The sequence below is a fragment of the Otolemur garnettii genome, unplaced genomic scaffold (assembly GCF_000181295.1).
Source record: "Otolemur garnettii isolate 467f Iridium unplaced genomic scaffold, OtoGar3 scaffold00021, whole genome shotgun sequence".
NCBI classification, from domain to species: domain Eukaryota; kingdom Metazoa; phylum Chordata; class Mammalia; order Primates; family Galagidae; genus Otolemur; species Otolemur garnettii.
In genome coordinates, this window is record NW_003852416.1 from 16,884,807 (window position 1) to 16,911,031 (window position 26,225).

Below are 26,225 nucleotides of genomic sequence, written 5' to 3' on the forward strand. Positions count from 1 at the left end.
TTTTAAAAATTTTCGTGGCACTCTGGTTGAAAATCACTGGCTTAAGGGACCAGATGGTGAGAGAGAGGCAGCTGGGGTTGATACTGCAGAAGGAAAGAGTAATACAGAGGAACTCTCTGGGAGAGGCAGGGAACCATCTGGTGATGGGGAGGAGAAAGCCTGAAGGTGAGGGTGTGTGTTGCATGACTTCAGGAGCACCATTCACACTGTACTCTCTGTGAATGGTGCCTGTGAAGGTTGTAGAGTGTACAACCTGCACACTCGTACGTGGCAGTCCTGTCAGAGGGGCCCCATCTTTTTTTATCCATGCTAAAAGACTAAAAGGCTGAAAATGACTTGGGCTCCCTGAAGGAGGAATAAACATTAGCCCAGAGGCTCACCCAGCCTGGCAAAGGCCATCTCCATTGCTGGCTACCACAGGCTTAAGAAATAAGCAAATGCTCCTCCACCCCATCAGAAACTCAGCAGTGACTTGGTTCATAACATGAAGTAGTTGAAAGCCATGGGGCACAGGGTACCAGGTTTGAAGTTCACACCCCAGCTCTGCTGCTCCAGCGGTGTATGGTCCAGGGCGATCACTTGCATGGTTTCCCCTGAGATTAATCCCTATTCTTGCTACCTCCAAGTGTTACCTATGAAACTCAGATAAGAGGCAAGAGTGATTTGCAGCAGGTGTTATATATTCTTATCCCCACATTACAGAGAAGGAAACAGGCTCACAGCTGGAGTAGGTCCAAGTTCCACACAGAAACCCATTCCCTTTCCATTCATCCACCTGCATCATTGGTTTGGTGACTGTGGTCCTGAAGCTTTTCAGTGTCTCTCCTCTTCCCACCCCACTCTGTGTTCCCACCTCTCTTTCCGTATTCTTCCAGGGCAGAGGAAGACTCTGGAGACTGGCTGTAGTGTCCCTGGGTCCTCACGTGGCCCTGCCACTCCCTACAGTCCCCAGCTGTAATGTTCTGTCCAGGCCTCCCGTTCTCCTCCCTCATGTGGGGAGAGAGGCCATGTGTCTCTGCAGGTGTGTTGTTTGGGATTCTGCTGTGCTCACCTGTCCTGCAGGTAGGGAAAGGGATTGTTGATGCTTGAAGTAGCAGGTGTACCACCTCAGAATCACCTGGCCCCACATTTGATTCAAGCCTACAAATCCATTTTCTGCATGAACTAAATCAATTAGCCTGCACACTAACAGCAAGGGGCTAGCCTCACTCCCATCTCTAGCAGGCCTGCGGGGAAAGGTGGGAAGCAGGCTTAGTGAGACAACTGTAGGTTTGTGGGGCCGGCTCTGGGGTCAGGCCCTGCCACTTAGGGCTCTGTGGTCTTTGACCATTTCCTCAATCTCTCTGCATTTGTTTTCTTCTCCCTAAAACACGATACTGCTGATTTGTGGGGTGGTCAAGAGGGTTTGCTGAGATAACCCAGCCAGGTGCTATCGGCACACAGTAGGTGCTCAATGCTTTTGTTTACAGAGGAACAGAATAGAATGTGGCTCACTCCCCCCTCACTCACTCACTGCAGACAATAGCCTGGCTCTTACAGGGAGGGGTAAAGCATTTGGCCTTTACATCACCATGGCCATGGGGGGAGGGGGTTAGCTGCCTCTTTCTTGAGGTGGTAATGGCCACCTGGGCCAGGGTACCTCTGGCCTGGCAAGAGATGTTCCTGAGAACAGGAATCCTCCAACCCCAGGACAGATCTGAGGTTCAGGGAGTGGGGTCCACTGTGGCCAGCCAGTTCTGAAGGGCTTCCCGTCCCCGGCCGGGCCCTGTCTCTGCCCCATCAAGACAGACCCATCCTCCACGGCAGAGCAGACACCGTGTGTGACCCTCTGCTGACAGGCTGATGATATGTCAGTGAGTGCCTGCACCCCCTCCCCAGGGCTGCTGGTACCTTCCCAGGCCACTGTGTGCATGTGCCTCCCCTACCTCATCCTGAAACATAAACACAGGATCAAGTAACAGCATATTTTGACTCTGGGGCGACTGTGGAGTAGCTTATCAAATTATCAAAGCCTGTGGATTTAATTGGAATTTTGCAGATAACCCAGCCTCTTTCAAGTGTGCTGCTGCAGGGGCCGTCTGTCGATAATTCACAGGGGTCAGGGTGGGGAACCTGCCTGCTTTTCTACCTTCTAGGAGAGACAAGGTTTCTGACAGACAGACTTGGTGGGGGAGGTAGGCGGAAGCCTGAGCCCCATGGCTTTGATGCTGGGCTACTCACTTGCTCCTGTGAGTGGAAGGAGAGCCAGGCCCATCTCCAGGTTGCAAGCGGAGGCTCTTCAAAGCCACTGGCCCAGCACAGAAAGAAGGTTCTTTAAGACACCCTTAAATGGGCTCTGCACAGAGGCAGCCAGGGTGGTTGCCCTTCATGCGGCCACCCAGGAAGGTGAATGGGATCAGTGCCTTTGTAAAGAGGCTCAAGCAAGCCCCTTCCATCACTTGAGGACATGGCATTTACTCCTCCCACTATGTGACTACAACAGCTAGAATGAGCCATCTGTGAGGAACTTGCCCTCCCCAGACACCAGATCTGCTGATCTTGGACTTTCCAGCCTCCAGAACTGTGAACAATGTTTCTGTTGCTGTTAAATTACCCAGTTTTTTGCTATTACAGCTTAGCTATTACAGATAGCCTGAGACGCTCACTGTGCCCATCATCGGTCCCTCCCACTAGACCACACGCTCTGGGAAAGTGAGAACTTGTCTCTGTCCTACTCATGGCTGTGTCTCCAGCACCCAGAACAGTGCCTGTCCCAGAGCAGTTTCTCAGGGAACAGCTGGTGATGAATAACTGATGTCATTCAACCTTCACCATGTTCTTATACAGTCGCTGTGGCTATGACATGATCCCCCAAGGCTTAGAGAGAGGTTCAGAGAGATGAAGTAACTCACCTAAGGTCACCCAAGTGGCAGGGCCAAGGTCCAAAGCCATTCAGGCTGGCTCCAGACTCATTCTTCTTCTTCTTTTTTTTTTTTTTTTTGAGACAGAGTCTCACTATGTCACCCTTGGTAGAGTGCCATGGCGTCACAGTTCATAGCAACCTCAAACTCTTAGGCTTAAGTGATTCTCTTGTCACAATCTCCCAAGTAGCTGGGACTCTAGGTGCCCGGCACAACATCCGGCTATTTTTTGTTGCAGTTGTCATTGCTTAGTGGCCCAGGCTGGGTTCAAACCCACCAACCTTGGTGTATGTGGCCAGTACCCTACCCACTGAACTACGGGCGCCACCTCTTTTTAAAATTTTTTTTGAGACAGTCTCACTCAGTTGCCCTAGGGTTGAGTGCTGTGATGTCTTAGCTCACAGCAACCTCAAACTCTTGGACTCAAGAGATCCTCTTGCCTCATCCTCCACAATAGCTCAGACTATTTTATTTTTTTAAGAGACGAGGTCTCCCTCTTGCTCAGGCTGGTCTTGAACTCCTGAGCTCAAGCAATCCACCCACCTCAGCCTCTTAAAAGGCTAGGATAACAGGTGTGAGCCACCACACCCTGCAGGAGACACTCATCTAACCACAGCTGGAGCCACCACTCCTTCATGCCTCCCAAGGTTCTGCAGCCTCCTCAGCAGTGCCCCTGCCCCACCCCAGTCTGGGCAGGTGAGCACCAACCTCAGTCCCCTTTGACGTTTGTTTTCTTCTGAGGATGGTGTGGGTCTTAGTCTGTTCAGGCTCCTGTAGCAGAATACCATAGACTGGGAGCTTTTACAATAGAAATTTATTTTTCATAGTTCTGGAAGCTGGGAAGTCCTAAGTCAAGGGCCAACAGATTTGGTGTCTGAGGAGGTTATCTTTATGTTGGCGGAAACAGAAACCAGCTCTCTGGGGCCTTTCTTATAAGGCAATATCTCAATTCATGAGGGCTCTACCCTCAGGACCTAGTCACTTCCCAAAGGCCCCACCTCCTCATACCATCACTTTGGGCATTAACATTTAACATGAATTTGGAGGGAACACAAACATTTTATCTATCGTAGTGTGTTCTTGAGAAGAAGAATTGTATGTACGTTTCTGCACATGTGTGTGTGTCTACCTGCATGTATGGTGCATGTCCCAAAGGGTGGGGCTCCTCTGTGCCCTACCTAATATCATCCCATGTAACTCTCAGGCCACTCCAGGAAGGTGGTATTAGTATCCCCATTCAGCAGATGGGGAAGCAAAGGCCCTCGCAGGTGCATGGACTGCCCCAGGCCTCACAGCTAAAACAGAAGGCAGGCCTTGAACCCAAGTCTGCCTGCCTCTGAAGCCTGTTCTCTTAGGTCCTTCACTCGCCCCCCAGCCTGTGCCCTGTGCTGGTGATGGAGCTTCTTGGTCTATCCTGTATGGATTTCAAGGGAATTGTGGGAGAGCTTGGGGTGAGGACAGCCTTGGTCACAAAATCAATCCTAAGTAGGTAAAGACTACCCTTGAAGTTGGAGGGAATCCAGTGCAGGGCAGTCAGGGGGTGTTGCCTCTGATAACCAGGGTGAACTTTGCTGACAGGAAAGCCACACCAGCCACCCTCTGCAGCCAGGGACATGGCCCCTGCTATGAGCACTGCCTGCTTATCTGCCCTACCTTGCCCTTGAGGCCACGCTATAGACTCAGCTCCCCCTTGCTCTTTGCTCTGGGTGATCTCCCCAGAACCCCCTACTTGGCTGCTGGGCCAGGGAGTCAGGACACCTGGCTGTGCTTCCACAGGCACAGCCCCTCATCAAGCAGTGCCCCCTCTGCTTGCCTGTTGCCTGAAGGCCAAAACAAAGCTGGGCCCTTAACAGGCTGTACATGGAATTGCCCACGCCAGAGGCAGAGTCAACTGTACTCTCAGCTCCTCTGGACATAAGTGGTCTGGGTTCTGCATACCTTGGGCAAGTTGCATGGCCCATCCCTGCCTCACTTTCCTTATCTGTAGAGTGGGAATTTTCCTGCCTCTAAAGGCAGTTGTGAGGATAAATATCTGAACAAACCTAGCACACCATCAGCACTGCCCAAGGCCAGTGTTTGCTGTCCTTATCACGGTAGCCCTGGGTGGCAGGACACAGCAGGAGAGGCCCCATATCACCTCCACCCAACACCACATACACCTTTACACCAGAAGTGGCAGGTCTGCCATTTGCAGCCTCTGTCAGGATTGAAGACTCCTTTACCACTGCTGGAAGCCCCAGCCCATGAGCAGGGTGGACACACAGGCATGTGGCACACCCATATCACAGAAGGGAAAACTAAGGCCGGGGCGGAGCTGGTCTGCCTCCCTCTTGTCACTCAGTATCCTGTTTGCTGGGCCTGCTGCCAGCCCACTCTTACAGTGGTCCACTGTGGACCCATACAGTGGGCAAAGTGTCATCCCTTCTCCCTGCTCTGGGTCTGGGCCTGTCGCCTCAGTTTCTTCCTGTTGAAGCCAAACAGGCTCCTGGTTAAATTCTTGAAATTGCATGGGAGAAGCAGAACCTGCTAAACTGGCTTTTGTTCTTCAGCCCCAGGACCACAGAGCCAACCTCTATTGTGGCCTAGAACAATGCCCTAATGTTCAGAGGGACCTGGCCAGTTCAGAACTGCCCCTGCCTCTGCCTAGAGCAGCGACCCACAGGAACTGTATTAAAGGACCATGGCGTTAGGAAGGTTGAGAACCACTGGCCTAGAGGGAGTTTTGAAGTGAGTTAAATTAACTGCAGCAGCAGCAACACTCAGAACACCCAGCTCTACTTGTGGCCTTGAATGAGTCAATTCTCCTCATAAGATCTCAGTTTCCCCAACTGTTTGAGGGGCCCACACTGCCACTTGGCAGGGTAGTTGTAAAGTTCAAGGAGCTGATGCTTGTAAAATGCCTCTAGGTTTAGTGAATCCCAGATGCTCCCTAAATGGGACTATCTGTTTTTCTTCCCCTTCCCCTTGTCAGCTCAGGGCAGAGTGCAAAGTAACCACTCAGAAAAGACTGAGTGTCCAGGATTGGGATGTGCTGAAGCTAGGAGCTGGGGGGTGTGTCTCACTGAGTCCCTCTCAGCTCTAGGAGTCCTCGCCACTACTGGTGCTGACTGTGGGTGAGGCTTCCCCTCCACCCTCAGTCAGACTCTCAGGAACTCCAGGCATCCCACATCCTTGTCCATGACCAAGGAACCAGTGGGCTGGGAATCAGGGTACTGGGCCCACCCACCACATGCTCTGCTGAGTCCTGGCCAGACCTTCATCATCAGGATGGCTCTCTGCACCCCATCAGGCCCTGCCACCACCAATCTGGCTGGGGACATGAGTGACACTACAGGCCCTGCCACTGGCCACTGCACAAATAGCCTCCTTATGCTGACAGGCAGGAGGACCAGCTGGCCCCTAGGGGCTGTGGGTCCACAGGGGCTGGGGCAGAAGGACATAGAACTTTATGTAAGTAAGCTTTGCCCACCTCTGCGTGGCCCCCTTCAACCTGGGTGGGCGGGTGGCAGGAAGTGCGCACAGCAAGCTCTGTCCAGCCCACTTGAAAGGGGCATTGCTGTGGGGAGCAAGGATTTCTGCGGGCCTGGCTATCATGCTGGGTGGGCAAGCTGGAGGGAGGCAGATTCAGACACAGCCAGGCCAGTCTGGCTCATGGAGCAAATGCTGGGAGGGCTGTGTCTGGGAAGAGAGGGTGACTGTGTTTTCAGGCCTGGCACAGGAGTTTCAGCTCTCCTAAGCAGGAGCGAGAGGGAGTTAGCAAAGAAATGTACCAGGACAGGGTGTATGAGGATGGACTGGGTCCCCTGTTATTTCTGTGGCCTTATGCATTCCGTGTTTTTCTGAAACCTTGGGCCAGGGAGGAAGGTCTTGGTACATCGGTGCCCAAGACCCACATGTGCATACCCTCTCACTCCCAAGGCCCACAGTGCCCTGAGCAGACACCCCCCAAAGACCCCAACCCTGCTTTCTTGTTTTGTTGGGTTTGAGGTGGGTTTAGTTCTCCCTAGTTCTCCCAACTTGTCCCCTGGTTAGCTAGGGCAGGGAGGACAGGGCAGGTGACACCTAGAACCTGGGTCTTTCCTTGGCCACCTAGATCAAGTCTCCCCTGTTGGTGGGCTGGTAGGTGGCATTCATCCATGAAATTATCTAAGGATCATCTCCACGTGAGGCAGAGGGACATAGCCCAGTCCCTACCTGGGGACTCTTATGGCCCAAGGGTAGGGGGACAGCCCAGCAGGGGCCTGGCTTGCTCCTGGCAAGTCCTGACTCTTCCATAATGGTCCTGTGGCCTAGGATTTAAACTCACAGAGCCTAAGTTTCCTGACCTGTAAAATGGAGCTTATCCCAGCTGCAGAAGCAGAGCATACAATTGTGGAAGTATAGGGCCACTGCAGCAGGCCAGCCTGGGCAGGGGGTCAGGAGGCTTCCCTGAAGAGGTGGCATTCAAACTGAGCACTATTTAAGGGGAGTGGAAGAGGAGGACACCCAAGCCAGAGGGAGTCCCTGCAACTGCAACTATAGTATTTTCAAGGATTAAAAGAAATTTTGTCTCCCTGCAGAGTAAAAGTGGGGGGAGTATCAGCTGGGGTAGGCCCAGAAATGGGTCAGAGGCAGTCATTAGCCATTTCTACACTTTGGGACCAGATGAGGGAGTAGCATCCGGGCATCTCTGGGGTTCCTCCCAGCTCTAACATTTTGTGGTCCTATCAGGACCAGTTGGCTATTGGAATGATCCAAGCAGCCAACAGCAGGGTCTAGCATGGGGCTGGATGCTGTGGGAATCAGAGATGTTCATAGATACCATAGAAGAGACAAGAATCTAGAGATCACATGACCCTCTCCCCTTCACAGGCTGCATAAGTCGGATCTTGAGGTCCACTGGAGTGTAGACAACACTGTAATTTGGGGTCACTTCTAGTCTTGTGGTTCATGGGATCTGTGTGCATCTGGCTCCACCCTGTGGCATTGCTGGATATTACAGCTGCCAGTGTGTGGATGCTGTTAATACTATGCTAAAGCCATGCTGGATCCTGTGAGGTTCATGGTCCTTCTTACAGATGAGGAAACTTAGACTGAGATTGGTTGAGTTACCTCTCAGTTAGTAAATGTCAGAGGCTGGATTCAAACTCTACCCCATCCAATTCTAAGTCTGTACCCACTAACCACACGGGGGTGTTCTGAAGATGCCGAGATGCACCCAAGCTGTGGCCCGAGACACTAGCTCCAAATTTCAGGATGAGATCCTTCATCTCACAACAGGGTAGAATAATTGAATCTGGACCCTGTGTTTGCCATTCATTGCAGAGGCTGAAAGTACAGTTGAGGCACTTTCCATATTTGGGGGATTCTTGATGAGGGGACTGCCAGGCCACATCCCTGAGAAGATGCAAGGTTCAGGAGATGCCCAGGGTCAGTCCAGGCTCCCTAATGCAGCTCTTTGAGAACCTTCTCCCAGGAGGGCCTTCCTGCTCTGGGGTCAGGCCTCTGAGGAGGGGCACTGCCTGGCTGGTGCAGGCTCCTCTGATGGGACACTGGGAGGCTGGCTCTGGAAGTGCCCAGAAAAGCTGGCCTTCCTTACCCAAACCACAGATGCTTAGCTCCTCATCCTCTCTCTGACACATGGCCAATGCATCCCAGGAGGGTTCATGAATCAAGAGGATATGTGGATGGATACATGCAAAACCCCCACACAGAATTCACAGCCCAAATGCCCACTATGAGAAGCTGTTTTGGCTGAAACCTTGCTCAGTGGTTAGGGCTAGAGGGATTTTTTTTCCCCAAACAGCTTTTCTGAGGTATAATTTACATACTATGAAATTCATTTGTTTTAAGTATACAGTTGATTCATTGATTATTAGTATATTTATAGTTGTGCAATTATCACTGCACTCCAGTTCTAGAACATTTCCATGCCCCCTGAAAGATCCCAGAGGGAAGTTTTCAATTCTTTCCAAACTCCAGTGTTTTGGACCCTGTTAGCATCCTCTTCCTCTGCTCCTGTCCAGGAAAAGGAAATGTATGTCCCCAAGGATGGAGTTCCTGCCCCACCCAGTGCTGCTCTGGTTTCTAGACCCTCTGGTAATTCTAGCTGCTGCTCTGGCCCTTGTTTAAACTGCTCAGCAGCCCAGGGTGAGGCCTGCTGGGCCTCCGGGTGCAGCTCTGAGGTGGGTTGACCATGGAGTGGGCCCAGGATGGAGGGTAGGGTCATCACTTTAGCAGGTACCTTCCCTGCCTGTTAATCCCGGTTGACCCAACTGGGTGCCTACCTTGAACTTCACTCCCAACCCCAGGTAGTCAGGCCCCCCAGGTCAGTGGGAAGACCACCTAGAATGCAGTGCTTACTTCCCCAGCTTCTCGGAAGGCAGGAGCAGGGACAGGCACGAGCCCTGAGCTGCCCAAATTCCTACCTGGAGCACATTCCTGGTGTCCTGGCAGCCCAGCTGCTTAGCAGGAAGTACATGAGGATCTGATTGTCAGCTTGAGTTTTCACAATCATTTTTCCCACTGGGGATGCTGCTGAGAAGGAAGTTGGCAAGGTTGTTCAGGGAGTGGCCTTGGAGTCACAGGTCTAGCTTCAGATCCTGGCTCTGCCTCTTGTCAGCTGTGTATCACATGGGGTGACCTTTCAGCCCCAACCTAAACCCACCACTCACTCCCCCCGCTCAAGGCCTGCCTCTCCCACCCACCCACTGGGACTTCTTAATTGTGGCACATATCCCAGATATAATGAAGCAGCCCACACCTGTAATCCTAGCACTTGGGGATGCTGAGGCACGTGGATTGCTTGAGCTCAGGAGTTCAAGATCAGCCTGAGCAAGAACAAGACTCCGTCTCTACTAAAAATAGAAAAACTAGCTGGGCATGGTAGTGACCACCTATAGTCCCAGCTACTTGGAAGACTGAGGCAAAAGGATTGCTTGAGCCTAGGAGTTTCAGGTTGCTGTGAGCTATGATGCCACTGTACTCTACCCAGGGCAATCTAGTGAGGCTTTGTCTCAAAAAATGAAAGAAACAGCCCAACATTGAGCTCTCCTAGGAGGCTGTGTGCACCCTGAGGCCCAGAACCACTGCTTCCTGGTATCACTGTGTCCCTTGTGCTGGCTGAAGGCTGGACACAACAGGTATTCAGTGAGTGGAGACGATGACTTCCTCTGAGCCTCGTGCTCCTCCAGGGGTAAAGCAGGGACAACAATTGTGGTGACATAAGTCTAGGAAGTAATAAGAGCCCATCTTTATTGGATGCTCCCCACGTACTAACTCTCCTAAGCAGTTTACATGTTTTAACTCTTAATTTTTGCATCCATCCTTGAAGGGGGTACAGTTATTTCCCCCAATTTACAGAAAAAGCCACTGAGGCACAGTAAGGTCATGCGACTTGCAAAACCAATAAGTGGCAAAGCTGGGCCAGAACCTAGTCCAGCATGAGCACCTGGCTCTTCCCTACCCTGCCCCTCATGATGTGCACAGTACATGGTCACAGCAAATGAGACTGTCCTTACTGCTGCTGTTGAAGGCACTAAGCCAGAGCCTGGCTCACCACCAAAACCCTCACCGCTCAGCTTGCAGCTCCATGGGTTTGGAGTTTCTGAAGCTGTCCCAGCAACCTCTCCTTCCATCCTGGGTTGGTGGGGGGTGTTGTTCCCAGACTATGGTCCTAGTCTTTGGAGCCCAAAGTTCCCAGACATCATTCACCCCAGCTCTGCAAGTTGGGCAGCCCTGAGAAGGGAAATGACTTGCCTGCAGTCAGAGAAGCTGGATTAGCACCAGCTTTCTTGGCTCTAAGTCGAGTGCTCTTTCTGGCTCTCAGAACTTTCCCAATCAGTTTCTAGAGCATCCCCAGTGCGGGTGTGTGGGAGGGTGCCGAAGGCCTGAGTTGAACCCTAAAGAGACTCAAATAGCAGCATGGCTAATGGACAGGGCGGAGGAGCCAGCTGCTCTGAAAGGCTTGGCTGATTTAATCAGACAGGGGCAGCCTCCTGCTTAGAGAAGCCTGTGTCTGCCGGCCAGCAGATAAAAGGTTAATGCCTGGGAGCGCCTCTGCCTGTTGCCCATGTCACTCCATCAAATGGGAGAGGGTGCCTGCCAGCCTACCTCACCTGGACAGAGACCCAAGGACACCTGTAGCACTGCGGGCAGCTGCCTCTGGAGCAGGAAGATGGAGGACATGTGTAGTCCTTGCATTGGCCCCACTATATGCTGGGCCCTGTGCTAGGTCCTGATGGCTACAAAGATCTTATTGGGGGGGGGGGCACTGTGTGCCACCAAGAAAGGGAAATAATTCAAGGTGAGGCAGATGTTTTGGTTGGAATCCCCTAGAGCAGGTCTGGAGGTGACCCCAGAAGGCCCCAGTTAAGTTGAGGAGGAGGCAGGGAGGCAGGCCACCAGGAGTGCTGTGTTTCCAACCAGCAACCCAGGACTGCTGCAGGGCATCCCACCATGGCAGGGGTGCTGGCAGAGGTGGCTGGGCATTCCTGTACCCCTGCACACACCTCCAGGCTTCATCCAGACAGCATTCAGAGAGAACTTTCCCAAAATCCTGTGGGAGCTGAACATTGCTGGCTTCTCAGTGTGCTTAAGGTGACTGCCCAGAGCTTCCTGATGGGCTGGTGCCCAGCCTCGTGCCTCCCAGCCCCAGCCTTGAGGCCCCTGCCTCACCCCAAGGGCTCCTTTAATTCTCCTTTGGGAAACCCCTTCCCTTTCTTGTCTCAGCCCCTTCATTTTCTGCACAGCTCTTACCCAGTTCATCAATTTGCTTACCTGGGGATGCCTTGTCTCCCCACACCCTCCCATAGGGGCAGGGAGTGAGTCTGGGTTATGACCCTAAGGCCTGGCACCTAATAAGTGCTCAGCAAATACTCTCTGACCATAAGAGTAACTTGGTGCCAGTGTGGAGACCAGACTGCCATTCAAGGCCTGAGGTCAGTGCTGGTTAAGGTCATCAGGAAGGCCTGCACAGAGGTCAGGCTCATGTGTCCCCCCTCCGAGAAGGGCTGGGCTGACCGTAGTACCCGAGACAGTCACTGAGCATGAGATGGGGGTCCCATGTAGATGCTCAAACCAGGAGTGCAGGGACACTAGGAGGAAAGGACCTTTGGGGCCTGGGAGTGTGCAGAGAAGGCTGCCCCAGAGCTGGGCCTCTAAGTGGCCAGAGGTAGGGGGATGCCAGGGAGGCTTCTGAGCAGGGGAAGGCAGGCAGGGGGCAGGGGTAGAGGTGTCCATGGAGAGAGCGGGAGTGCAGGAAGATGGAAAAGGAGATTCATGAGATCACAATGGTTAGGAGCCCAGGTGCAAAGTCAGTTAGCACTGGGTTCAAATCCCAGCCCTGCCACTTGAGTTAGTGACTTAAGCTCTCTATGCCTCAGTTTCCTTATCTGGGAAATGGGGATAATGACAGCCTCTTCCTCTTGAGGTGACTAAGAGGATTAAGGAGATAACGTATATGAAGCCTGTGGCTGTGCCTAGTGCATGGCCAGCACCAGGGAGCAACACATAAGCCCCTGTCCTCAGACTTCAGCCCTGCCCAGGAGACAGGTGAAGGGGGGAGTGAAACACTGAAGTCCACCTGGGGAAGGAGGGAGACATGTGAAGCAGTGATTCAGGATGTTAGCATGCAGGTTCCACTGTGATGCCATGGGAGTTTCCATGACAACCCTGAGTGATATCACAGAAGACAGAGCATAGGAGGCCATGAGCTGCTACCAAGTCCATCATCATAAACAGGCAGGAAACACATCAAGCCATCTGGGTGGACTCTGCCCATCACGAATACTCAAACTTGTTCATATTTTATACATGCTACTGTCTGTGCTTGCTGACCCATCTGCAACAATCAGGGAAGACTTCCTGGAGGAAGCAGCCCTTCCACTGGGCATTACTAGGGGGAAAGAAGAGGAAGACAGAGACGCAGGGTCTACCTGTCCTGCCAGGCAGGGATTGAGAGCATATAGGTTATGCTCAAGATGATGGTTGCAGCACCTGGCCTGCCCCTCAGAACTGTCCAGCAGCCCTGAGCCTGGTGGCAGGTAGTCAGGGCCTTCATGCATTTATTTAGCAAACACAATTGTGCCTAGCCCTGTGCTAGGCCTGGTGAAACACACACAGTTCCTGCCCTCACGGGGCCTGCAGTTGGGGGGATGAAATAGTTAACAAACAAGGCAGCAGCAGAGACATCATAGTAATGGTAAGGTATACAGGAGCAGAACAGGCTGCTCCGGGCTAGAACAAGGCCTGGGTGCTGTGGGATGCTTTAGGGTGGGAGATGGAAGAAAATGAGAGAAAGCTGGAGGGAGGGAGGAAGGGTACTCCCAGGATAGCATCAACCTATCATCATTAGAGAATCTACCACATGGGCCTGTTTTGAGGATAAAATGAGCTGATATAGGTCAAGAACTTAGTTTGGTATCTGGCATAATGTGAATGCTTGACATTCACATTATAGCCGTCATCAAGCAATAATAGTATTGGTAGGAATAATAATAATAATTGCGAGAAGCAGCATTACCATCCCCACCTTTGGGAAAGAAGGGCCCACTCAGGGTGGGGAGGGCTGCTCCAGGGTTGCTCCCACCATGTCCTGGCCCACACTCTTCCTCCCTGCATCCCCATGCTCTGGGGTCTGAGGACACAGGCCTGAGCCAGGTCCTCAAGGGCTTCTCGGTGCAGAACTCCAAAACTGTTGCTTGGTAGACAGTGCAATGGTGGCCCTCTAGGGTCTCTGATAGGCACCCGGTAGAGAGCGACTTCACTATAGTTGGAGCTGCGCTGACCCAGAGCAGAGGCAGAGAGAGTTCAGAGAGAGTTGACCAGAGGGCAGTTGGGGATGGTAGGGCAGGAAGGTGTTACCCAGGGCTCCCAGATTGTTCCTCTAGCTGCAGGCAGGACATAGGCCGATCTGGAGACTAGAGCTGGAGGCCTCCTTGCCGAAGCCCAGATAGGGCTCAGTCCAATGCCCTGATTTTTTCAGTCAGAGAAACTGAGGCACAGGGAAGGCTGCCATTACCCAGGTCATACCACCACCTGAGGCTGGCCTCTGGAAGGTCTATTTCTGGAATCTTTCTTAGACCGGCTCCGTCACGTGTATGCTTACAGAGTCAGCTGGCAGACCCTTTGCTGTCCTGGGCCTGAGTTGGCCCGGGAGCCACCCTCTCCCTGGGCACACAGGCCTTTGGCTGGGAGCCCTTTTGTCCTGCACTTTGAGTGCCCGCTGTGTGGAGCGTGGCGGCCGTCTGCCCCTTTGTGGAGCACCCTCATTAAGTCAGTCTCTTGGTCGAGCAATGAAGGGGATCCAGGCTTGGCTGTCACTCCCGTCACCTCAGATCAGAGGGCCAAGGCCCCTGTCAGCCTGGCAGTTGTAGGGAATTCCTGGGGACTGTTGAAGTGGTAGCAGTCATTCAAATGGGACTAGAAGCCATCAGCTCTGCCACCCCCTCCCCCAGCACTGCCAGCAAACAGGGTACATAGTCTCGGCGAAGTTTATAGCTCTTTACCCTGCAGAGTCTGGGTTTCTTGTCTCTCCAGACACCCAAGCCTTGGCCCACCCCATTAAAGGCAGATGGGCTATCTCCCTGCACCCTCCCAAGCTCCTGATCCCCCCTCAGTGCCTCCTCTGGCCATCTCTTTCCAAGCAAAGAGCCACCTCCCTCCTCCCCAGGGCTGTCCTTGGGCCTGGGCAGGCCTCTGGCTGGCAGGTGGAGGACCGTGCATTGGCTTACTGCTATGGAACCTTACTGCACTCCGGATGCTTAGAGATATTAACTTGTTTACTCCTAATAATCCAATTAGAGGGTCCCACCAGGCTGTGCACTTTATAAATGAAGACAGAGACAGACTTAAATCTGTCTGACAGAGCTGGGATTTAAACCCAGGCAGCTGTGCACGTGTATGTGCTCACATGTGAGCTAAACCTTCTAGTGGTACGATGCCAGAGTCTGGCAATGCATTGGGCAGACTGTACTGTCCAAGTAGCCACTAGCCACTGTGGTTCTTTAAATTTAAATCTTAAAATGTAAAATTCTGTTTTTGAGTCACAACTAGCCACATTTTAAATGCTCAATAGCCCCAATGCCTAGTGGCCACCATATTGGGCAGTGTAGATAGAGTCCACTTCCATCATCCCCTACAATTCTATCACCTACCAGGTGTTAGGGCCAGAACTGGGACACTCAGTGCCATTGGGGGCCAAAATCAGAGTGGGCTTCCTGGAGGCAGTGTCCCCTTCCTAGGGCAGGAGGTGGCCTGCACTGGTCGTAGCATAGCCGAGGTGTGCAGCCTTGCCTTTCCTGTGTGGCTGTGTGACACTGCACAAATTACTTAACCTGACTAAGCCTCACCTGTAACATGGGGCTGGAGTATCTGCCTCTAGGATGATGTAAAGCAGATGTCACAAGCTCACGCATCTGTTTGCTTGGTGCTTGTGCATTTTTGACAGGGCTTCCAGAAATGTCTGGGAACTGACAGCTTTCTCCCTGTAAGAGGAGACCATACAGGGTCCCAGGTCTCCAGGGAAGTGCGATGGGCTAGGTCCTGGGAGAAGCTCAGGGTTCAAGTTCTCTTTCTAACAGAGCCCATGGCAGGAATAAGCTCAGGTGGGCTTCTGATAGGTTCTTGATTATACATGGAAAGCAGGGAGCCCCTGGCACAAGTTCCTCTCCTCAAGTTGAAATTAGGCCAGGGCTGAGAGGGACCCATAGCCAAGGAGCCACCCAGAGGAATGTGCTCAGCATTGGGGCCCTGGTGTCAGTCTCACACACAAACCAGACAGACCTCTGCAGAAGGAGTTGATGTAGCTTCAGGAGCAATGCAGTCCTCAGACTCCCCTAAAACAAGTTCATACTCTACCACCTAATGCAAAACTAGAAGCAGGTGGGAATCTAGTTCTATCTCAGAGCTGGTGCTGCCCTTAGTGGGGGTGGGGGGAGGCATGAAGCTCTTCTGTTACAAGCATCACCACTTGGTGGTTCTCCCAGCAAGTTCCTTCTGGGGTCTGAGCCAGCTTCCCTGGCTTACGCCCCAGCTGCATGTTGTGTTCCCCAGGACACACAGCCTTTTGCCCCCAGCACACACATCCTGACATGCACATGGTTCCACGTCCGTTCCTGCCTCTGCACCTTTGCTCACACTGTCCTCCCCCTAGTGTCTCCTTCCTGCCTCTAATGTTGTAAATATTCCTCCTCTTTCAAGCGCTAGTTCCCATGCCGCCCTTTCTTACGTTTTATAAAAGTCTTATTCCGTCACCCAGGCTGGAGCACAGTGGCATGATTGTAACTCACTACAGCCTTGAAATCCTGGGCTCAAGGCAATCCTCCTGCCTCACCAACTCACATAACTAAGACTACAGATGCCTACTATCATGCCTGGCTAATTTTTAAACTTTTTTATAGAGATGGGGTCTCGCTGTTGCCTAAGCTGGTCTCAAACTCCTGGCTTCAAGCAGTCCTCCTGCTTTGGCCTCCAAAAGTGTTGAATTACAGATGTGAGCCACTGTGCCTGGCCATTGTACCCCACTTTCTAGGCAGCCTTCTCTGACCACCCCAGAACACTGACTTCCCTGTCCTGGGATTCCTAAGCAATAAATCCTTTTAACCAAACTTTGGGGTACTTAATCACAAAGGAACTTCTAAGTTTTCTTTCCCTGGGTGTCAGTCTTATCTCCCCACTGGAAGGTATGCTCTTTGAGGGTAGGACAGTGTATCTTCTGCTTCAGGCACAAGACTGAGTCTAGAGCAACCCTTAATGGAAGACATGGTTGGATGGATGGATGGTGGATGGATGGACAGATGGACAAATGGACTTGAAGAGAGACAGGGAAAGTCTTCAAATATGGAAGACCCTCCTTGACCTTTTCTTCAGGGACTTCATAGCTGAACCCATCACCCCATTTTGTCACTTCCTCTTCCATTGTTTCTTAGGTATGGCATGTAGCCCCAGAAGCTCCAAGGCCAAGTATAGTCCAGCAAAATTCTGAGGAAGAGCCCAGAGCATTCATGGCAATGGGCTGAGCTAGCAGTCCCAGGCCCTCCTTTACCTCTCCAGGAAATCAGCTTGGCATAGCTGCTTATACCCTGCTTCCCTCCTTCTTAAGGACTACTTGTCAGAATCAGGGTACTGGTGGGGCTCTAGGCCTGCTTGTTTTTATGGGCCTGCATTGGTGCCCTGGGCAATGGAGCTAGGGTCTTCCACAGTCTGTGCCAGTGATGGTTGGCCAGTCAGCCCCTCCTGTAATCTGGCCACTGTCCATGCTCTAAAGCTAGACCTCTGTGAGCCCCGGCTGTCGGGAGAAGGGCCTTTCCATGTGCCAGATGCTGCTGTGGAAGCCTTGCACATTATCCCAGTAAGCCCCGCAGTGACTCTGTAAGGTAGAACTGTTTTACCCACCTTTTACAACTAAGGGCACAGAGAGATTAAGCAACTTGCTTCCACCAAGAGTGGTAGGTGGCTAACCTGAGGCTCAAACACATCAACCCTTTTAACTCTCTGCTGTGAAAGCTGGAATGGTGAAGCCCATCCCTGGACAGAAGACACACTCAGTGCCTTTGCCCAGAATGGTGAGACAAGTCAGAGGAGACAGACAAACAGGCACACAGGGCTTTGTTCTTTTGCTGTGGATAGAGCAGTGGTAGAGACCCCCTTTATATTTAAGACAGAAGCGGAAAACCCCGGGGCAGGGGATGTGGAGGGTTCTGGATCCTGTGATGGCCACAGCATCTGGCCTCTGTTGAGACACAGCCCGGGGAAGGCCTGAGACCTCTTCCCTCCCTAGGAATTCAGCTTTTTTACCCGGGGCAAGAATTCCAGCCTCTCTGGGCTGTCCACATGGTGACAATGGGGCCCATTCTCAAAACCCTGGAAAACACAGCCCCTGCAGAGAAAGGATGGATTCTTGTTAGACACAAGGGCTCTCAGTTCAACAATTTAGATGGAAGAGCACATGAGGGCAGAGAACGGCCTTCAGGCCCCTTCTGTCTGTCTTGCCTGGAAGTTGCTGCCTCTCAGAGACCATTCCGTGCAAAGGCTGTCAAAAGCCAGAACAAAAACCCAGCTAGGGGATAAGTGGGGTGAAAAAAAAACCCAGCATTCTCTAAACCTCAGCTGACCCAAAGCCTCTTCACTCAAATCTTCCTCATTGGCTTCTAGAAGCACATGCTCTGTGTCTCTGCATCGGTTTCGCAGAGAAAATTCTTACAACGGCTCTGTGAAGGTGCTCCAAGTGCTTTTAGGGCTAGGGATCCCAGACCCAGAGAATTAGCCAGTGTTTTCAAAACTTTTTTGCCACAATAAGAAATTTCACATTGCAACCCAATACATGTAGACAGACATCTGAAACAAGTTCCACAAAGCAACCTTGCTATGGTGACTCACAAATCATTTCTAGTCTATTCTTTTTTAAGTGCTTGTTTGGGACCCACAAAATTGATTTCAGAACTCACCAGTAAACCATGGCCTGTTATTGGAAAAGTGCTAGTTTGAAGTGACTTGCCCAGGGCCACCCGCCACCGAGGCGTAGAACTGGGCACAGAACTCAGGACTGTCAGCATTCAGCCCCAGACTTGTCACAGCCTTCCTCCTGCTCCCACGCCCCAGCTATCTACCTTAACTCTTAACAAAAATTTGCTCCAGCTAGGATCTGACCCCCTGTTTCTGAAACCTTCAGGATTTCGCAGCTGGACACCAAAGCCCTGCCCAGACTGACCTTTCCCTGCCTGGCCTCCTACTCACCTGCACTTCCCAGTTTGACTCTGTTTGGAGCTGCTTATTCCTGCTTCCAGAGCTTTCCCCCCTTCCCTATCCCTCCATGGATCCAAACCACCCTCTCCTTTAAGGCTTCCTCCTCCAGGAAGCCACCTGGGATGTCCTGCACCCCTTGGGACCTCTCTTTTCTCTACACTCAAAGAGTAACCTGTCTTGTGCCTGTGGTTCAGTGGGTAGGACACCGGCTCCATATACCAAGGGTGGCGGGTTCAAACCCAGTCCTGGCCAAATTGCAACAAAAAAATAGCTGGGCATTGTGGTGGACACCTAAAGTCCCAGCTACTCCGGAGGCTGAGGCAAGAGAACTGCCTAAGCCCAGGAGTTGGAGGTTGCTGTGAGCTGTGATGCCATTGCACTCTACTGAGGGCAATAAAGTGAGACTGTCTCTACAAAAAAAAAAGTGCACACACACACACAAAGAGTAACCCGTCCTGTGACTCACCAGTGATAGTCTCACAATGCTAGCTTTCTCATCAGACTAGGTAGTTTTGTTCCTCCAACTTCACCTCCAACTCACCGGCAAGAGGCGTGACACATACTTCTCCTGTGCCTGCCTGTGCAGGCCTTAATGAGATTGCCTACAGCAGGAGCTTCAAAAGTGCTTATTGGTTGAAAGCAGCAGTCACAAGGGTTCCACGTCACTCCCCTGGCCAAGGTTGCATACCATCTCCCCCAACCCTCATATTCTAGGCAGTGCCCATGTCCCAGTGGCCATGGTCTCTCAGATCACCCCCAGATCAGCCGTCTGGTAGCCCAGCTGGCCTCTCAAGCAGTTCCCAGCAGCAGCAGGCCCTGCAGAGGGACATCCTGGGCTGAGTGGTCAATGTCAGCCAGCAGACGGGAGGGTGAGAACACCAGGCTAGAAGTTTGCATATGTGTGTCCTCTGCCAAGACAGTTACTACTGTGTGTGTGGGGGGGGGGGGGTGAGGAATAGGCAGCGGTGGGGGAAGGGGGAAGGCCCTTGTAGGATTCTTCAGAATGTCACTTGGCGGGGACTTAGCATCCTTCCACACAGAGGGCCCAGCCTGCCTGGGCTTTTTTTCCTGTTCTTTCCCCTGCCTCAGTGGTACTTCCTGGCTTTGCCTCTCACTCTGGGAACCCCGATTGACAGGACAGCCACCTCTTTTCCCTACCAAAAGCCTGCTGCCTAATCCTTGGTGGGCCTCAGCATAGCCCCTTGGGAGCATTCTGGGTCAGAATTGTCAGTTTAGCTTCTGGAGCCTGGGGAAGCATCAGTCTCCTCATCCATAAAGTGGGTTCACACTAAAGGCCAATTGCTGGGAATTTTCAAGGAGAGGCCAGAGCGTGGGGAGTCATTGTTAACTGCTATTTCCGTCCCCTCCCTCTAGCCCCTCTTTTGTTGCCATCTCCAATACCAGCCATTTTACTAGTGTGTCCAAGGAAGGAGCACAGCATGTCTCACTTGGAAAAGAGGTGGGCATAAGTCCGCACTTTGGGAGACTGAGGTGGGAGGATCATTTGAGGTCAGGAGTTTGAGACCAGCCTAAGCAACAAGGAAGGCCCTGTCTCTATGAAAATAACAACAACAAATTTAGCTAGGTATGGTGGCATCCTAACTGTCCTAGGAGTAGTTCTAACTGCTCAGGAGGCTGAATTGAAAGAATTACTTGAACCCAGGAGTAAGCTATGATCTCACTACTATACTGCAGTCTGAATAACAGAGCAAGACTTTGTCTCTAAGAAAAAAAGAAATGAACAAAAAGAAAAATCTGACCTTTTGGGATGTGCGTCAGTGTGAAAATACAGGATGCTTTGCATCTCTTGGTTTTGGGGGCTCTGAGAGTTGGCCACTAATAGATGGGTCCAGATAAGTATGCCAATTCCTGTGGGCCAGGGTCACCCTGAAAATATGATTGTAGCCAGACAAATCTCATATAGGGTGAGGAAACAGGCTATCCTGGTGCCCAGCACTACACAAAGACTAGCAGTTGCTTTGATGTCTGTGAAAGCTCCAGTCAGTCTTGTCTGCCATCACCCTGGTAAGGCCTTAAGAAGCAGCCCCTTCCTTCTGTTTGAAGGGCCTCTGCAGGGCCCAAGTTTGAGCAGGCCTTTGCCACCTGGGTAACAACTCAGGTGGAGTGAGATGGGCCCAGGTATGAAAGAAGAACAAAGATGATGTAAATGGCAGGTCCCTTTCTGCATACTGTGCCTTGCACCCCACCCCCCAGATTCTGGGGACTTGGTGCTATTATTGTCCTCATTTCACAGATGGAGAAATAGAGGCTCAAAAGGTGAAGGACCTGTTCTAGGTCACCACCCAGCTAGCAAGGAGCAGGGATTGAACCTGTCTTCACCCTGAGGCAGAGTGCATCATGCTTTGAGGAAGGGCCAAGAAGTGAACTAATTGTGGGGGGAGGGGAAGAGGCCTCAGGGGTCCTTGTTTAGATGGGGGTAGGTACTGGGCTGCAGGAACTCTACCCCTCTTACCGAGCCAGGCCAGACCTGTGGACCACAGAGTGATCAACTGTCCCAATTTGTCCAGTTTGAACCCTGAAAGTCCCATGACCCTGTTTTCCTGGGATCGCTGGCCACTATACCTGTGGTCTGAGTCACCCCTGGACCAGCTGCAGAGAATGAATGGCAGAATGGTTTGATGGGAGCCAGGTCAGGACACAGCCAGGGAGGCCTTTTCAATTACATTAACCTCTGGTGAGTCTGGAGGGAGGTGCTAGCTTTGCCCTCCCCTTCTCCCTCCTGTGGCTCCCTGGGAGATAGTGATTCAGCAGTAAGTCGGAAGCAGGCTAGACTGCCAGGAGTGGAGTCACTGCCAGGATGGAGCCGTTAGCACCACTCAGGGCAAGAATTAGAAAAAGGAGGGAATGTGGGGAGAGGTCTTTGAGTTGTTAGGAAACTAGACCCAGCAGAGGGCCCTGCTGTCTTGCCCAGGCTGGGTCTGGTTGTAGGGCAGTGGGGTTGGTGTGCTTTACTTACCCCCTCCACTAGCCCTAGTATGTGAGGGATGGGGGAGTCCCAGCACTGGATAGCTAAGCTGCTTCTCAACCCGTTCAGCAGCTAAAAATATGAAATGGCTTTGCTCAAAGGTGCCCAACCAGAAACTTCCAAGAGGTTTCCTATTAGGGCAGTGCCTGCTCGGGCTGGAGGCCAGATGCTGTGAGGATTCCTCTGCTTGCCATTCCCAATGTTCAGTCACAGCCTGGCTGCCCCCACTGCCAGGGTCTCAGCTTCTACCCATTTGCCCTGAGGCCCCCCCAGGCTCCTGTACCCACTGTTTCAGAAGAGGGTAGTGTTTGGGGACTTGTCTTGAGCCTCAGAGGAAGGCCTGGCCCCCAGTCCCAAGCTCGCCGTGTACTATGTGACCGTGAACACACTGCTTGGCTTCTCTAAACTTTGCTCCTCTCACCTGCAAGGTAAGAGCACACCACCTGCAGGGAGGGAGCTAGAAGCCCTGGATGGGGAGGACTCCATACTCTGGCTGAGAGAGAGGCAGGCCTGGGGAATGTAAGCATGTTGTTCTTACTTAGCATAAATGTTTCTCAGGGTGCATGGGAGCCTGAAGGAGATTATGCAACACTTAGTTCAGCCTCAGAATCCACTGGGGAGTTTGTTGGAGATACAGACAATGCAGACGTGGAAAAAAAAATTCATGTCTGAATTTTTGACTGCCTTTCTAGATGATTCCATTGAATGGCCAAGCTGAGAATCACTGCCTAGGAGCCTGGCACAAAGGAGGCACTCAAGGCTTGTGAATTATGTTCCTTTCCCACTCCTCAACCTTAATGTGCGCTCCCCTGTCACTCAGAAATAATGTGCCTGCCTCTCTGCTGGGGCTGCTGACAAGCTCAAAAGGAATTCTGAGTAGTCCACAGCTGCACAAGTGTGTGGGGATAGGGGTGGGTGGGAGGTGGCCAAGCCTATGAGGAAGCCACCCCCTCTCCGGGATACTGCAGCCAGGGGGATGATCAGTGGTCATGTAGTCCCAGGCCCAGAGGTAAGATGGAAGGAAGGGAGGACAGCCCCTTGTTGCCATCCATCCCCTGTGCTTCTCTGGTAGCCCAGCCTCACTCAGTGAGAAAGCCTGAAAAACTAATTTCCTCCTTGGAAGTGGGCAGGACACCGCCACCATATGATACTCTCCTCCCTTCACTGGGAATTCTCTCTACAGTTGAGCTTTGAGGGGCATAGCCAGGCACACCAGGACACAGTCCCTGTCCAGTCTCCCTTCTGCCCCAGGGAAACAGCATGCCCTTGTTAAGGCTTCCCTGGATGGCCAGGTGGTGGGATGGGAACTCTCCCACCTCCTAGCCCTCCCTTGGAGAGAACAATTTCAAAAGATTCTCCTTACCAGGTGCAGTGGCTAACACCTGTAATCCCAGTACTTGGGAGGCTGAGGCAGGTGGATTGCCTGAGCTCATAGGTTCGAGACCAGCCTGAGCCAGAACAAGACCCTGTCTCTAAAAAAAAAATAATAATAGCCAGGTGTGGTGGTGGGTGCCTAAAGTCCCAGCTACTTGGAAGGCTAATGCAAGAGGATTGCTTAATCCCAAGAGTTTAAAGTTGCTGTGAGCCAAGATGCTGTGGCACTCTACCAGGGTGACCAAGTGACTCTGTCTCAAAACAAAAACAAACTCGGCTCGGTGCCTGTGGCTCAAGTGGCTAACGTGCCGGCCACATACACCTAAGGTGGCAGGTTTGAATCCAGCCCGGGGCCGCCAAACAACGATGACGGCTGCAACCAAGAAAAAAATAGCTGGGCATTGTGGCCGGCGCCTGTGGTCCCAGTTACTTGGGAGGCAGAGACAGGAGACTTGCTTGAGCCCAGGAGTTGGAGGTTGCTGTGAGCTGTGATGCCACAGCACTCTACCCAGGGGGACAGCTTGAGGCTCTGTCTCAAAAACAAACAAACAAACTCCTCTACCCTATTCATGCTGTAGTTTTTATCCCTGCAGGTAGGCTTATAAAACACAGCCCTTCCCCAGACTGGTCTGACCTTGGGAAGCGGCTGAATCTCTGTTTCCTCCTCTATAAAATGGAATTGATGGGATCTTCCTATTGTGTAGGAGGGAGGATTGAAAGAGACATGGAATACCAAGAGGGTTCTCAGACAGAATGGGGAAGGAGGGAGGGAGTGTCAGAAAGGCCAGTTCCGGGCCTTGCTGGCAGCATTCTGATGCTGTAGGCTTGGAGCCCAAATGTTGGGAAATGTAGATGCCTAGGAAGGGGAGAAACCCTCACTCCTGGCTATGCAAGCAAATCACTTTGAGCTCAGTAAACACCCCAATGGCACCTAGACTTCCTAAATCACAATGTTAAGGACTCTGCATGTTTTCTTGCTTGCCATTTCTTCCACCGTGAGACCTGCCCTTTCCCAGCAGGCAGACCTAGCTGGTTAGTTTGCTTCCACCAAAGATGGGCAGCAATTGGCATTTTCTTTAGCCCCCAGAGAAAATGGAAGGCATTCCTTCCACATCCCAGCTGGTCCCTTTGCTGTTCCCTGATCATTTTAACAGACAGAACTGGCGTTTTAGGGGCATGTGAGGCTCAGGTTAAGGGAGTCCACACATTGTCCCCAGTCCCTTGAGGGTTGGTGAATGGAGGAGGGATGAGACCTGATCCTGAATGTGGGTTAATTCCATGCTGGAGGGCAGGGCATGCTGCAGGCTAGGGTGGTCCAGGCTGGGAGGATTAAGTGTCTAAGGTCACCCAACACTTAGTGTGTGATAGGATTTGAACCCAGCGTCCCCTTCTTCAGAATCTTAACCTCCACTCCTACCATTCCTGGCCTCCCAGTTACCCTTGCCACGCTCTGTGACCCCACTTGCATCCCCACTCAGAGCCTTAGACAAAGGCCTATATGCGTGTGTCCAACACTCAGCCTACAGCCAATACTTATCCAACACCTGTACCAGGCCCAGGAGACAGGCTGAGAGGAAACCAGCCATTGTGCCCTCAGGTAGTCTTGGGTCTAGGACCCCGCACACCCTAAAAAGGGGTCACACAAGTCTGTAATTACATAGGGGGTGGGGCAAGGATAGGAAGTGACATTTCAGTCGTGACTTACAGGCTAAGTGGGCTGGATTCCCCTCCCAATTCTTTGCATGTTGCATGACTCGCCCCAGCAGAGCAAAGAATTGGGGGGTGGGGGTGACGCCCTCCTGGAGTGGGGTGCGGGCTCCCACAGCAGGGCCAGACCTAGGTTCTAGCAACCACCCGCCCAGAGCCTCAGTTTCCCACTTAAGGAAGGGCATTACAGCCGGCCTCAACCTTCCCCATCCGCGGAGGCTGGGGAAGGTGCGCTCGGGTGGACGTGGTGGGCGGGCGCGGGCGGCGGGGCAGGGCGGGGCGAGGCGGGTTGGGCGGAGCGCCCGAGGCCCGGCGGGCGGGGGCTGCGGGCTGCGGGGGCTGCGGACCGGCTGGCGCGGCGCGCAGTGCGTGCGGCTGCGGAGCGCGCGGCTGGCCCGGCCGTGGGCATCACATGAGCAGCGGCACCGGTGACAGACGCAGCCCGCCCGTGGGCGCCCCAGCAGTAGCAGCCCCGCGTCCCGGTCCAGCCCTAACCATGTCTATATGTTGTTGCTTCTTTTTCAGGGACTATGGCAGTTCCAAGAGGAAATCAGGTAAGGGAGCCTCCGGACATTTTTCCAACTTGCCTGCCCGGTGCACGCACCCCTTCGATCCTGCGGAGGACTGTAGGGAGGGACTGTCCTTGCCTCTTGCAGGGCCAGGGGTACTCCCTTCAGTTGCCCCCTCTCCAATCCGTGGCCCCTGAGATCTGTGGTCCTCGCACCGTCATTCTTCTTCCACCGAATCCCTCGGGCTCTCCTGCCCGCCAGCTCTTCCCGATGGGAGTGAGGGTGGGTGCTTGAGGAATGTGGGGGTGTCGTGATGGGCTTGAGTCCCCGCAACCTTCACTCCCGGGCTGCAAGTGCCCACTACTGGGCACTGCTGTGACTTCTTGGGTCTTTCTCGCGGTGCGACGGTAGTGGAAGGGTTAATAGAGATGCATAGTTTTCCCGGTGAAAAGGTGAGCTCCAGACTGAGAGGGGGTCTTTGTGTGACTTGAGTGTTTAGCGCCTGCACCACGGACCTTCTGCCTTACCCCAACTCTGAGCATGCTCTCGGTGCTGCGGGGCTCGGGGTTGTGCGTGGCGGCAGTTGAAAGGCACACGGGAGGGGGCCTGCCGCCCAGCCCCACCACCACTGAGGCCCTCCCTCGCTCTGGAGTTTGTGAAGCCAGTGGAGGCAGGAGAGGCGGGGCAAATCCTCTGACGCTTGGGTGCTGGGGTCAGAGAAGGGTTCTCACTGGGTGGGAGCGGATGGGCTCCTCAGATGGCAAGCGCCAGGGTGTGGGCGGTGTAGTTAGCTGGGGGAGGGTAATCCCTAGAAGTTGGGGCTGTATGTGCACTGGGGTAGGGGCAGAGACAGACCGGAGCTACCCGTGTTCGCACATGTATTGCCCTTATTTACAGGTGCTGGACAGCCATCTAAGGGGCTGGCCCTTGAGCATGTAGGAAGTGTGTATAAACCCGCAGCTCACATTAATGGCTCCAGCGTCCTAGTGCTGTGCCCATGTGTATGGATGGAATGTGAATTGGTTA

At 52.8% G+C, this 26,225-nt stretch overlaps 1 protein-coding gene across 2 annotated transcripts in view; it reads left to right on the forward strand.

Annotated features, from left to right (window-relative positions):
* SH3PXD2A (SH3 and PX domains 2A) overlaps positions 1-26,225 on the forward strand; it is a 240,458-nt gene that overhangs the window by 130,641 nt on the left and 83,592 nt on the right. For both annotated transcript variants that reach the window (XM_023511719.1, XM_003787195.3), the window contains exon 6: positions 25,216-25,244. In XM_023511719.1, the coding sequence (XP_023367487.1) occupies positions 25,216-25,244 (29 nt within the window). The remainder of the gene's footprint in view (positions 1-25,215; positions 25,245-26,225) is intronic.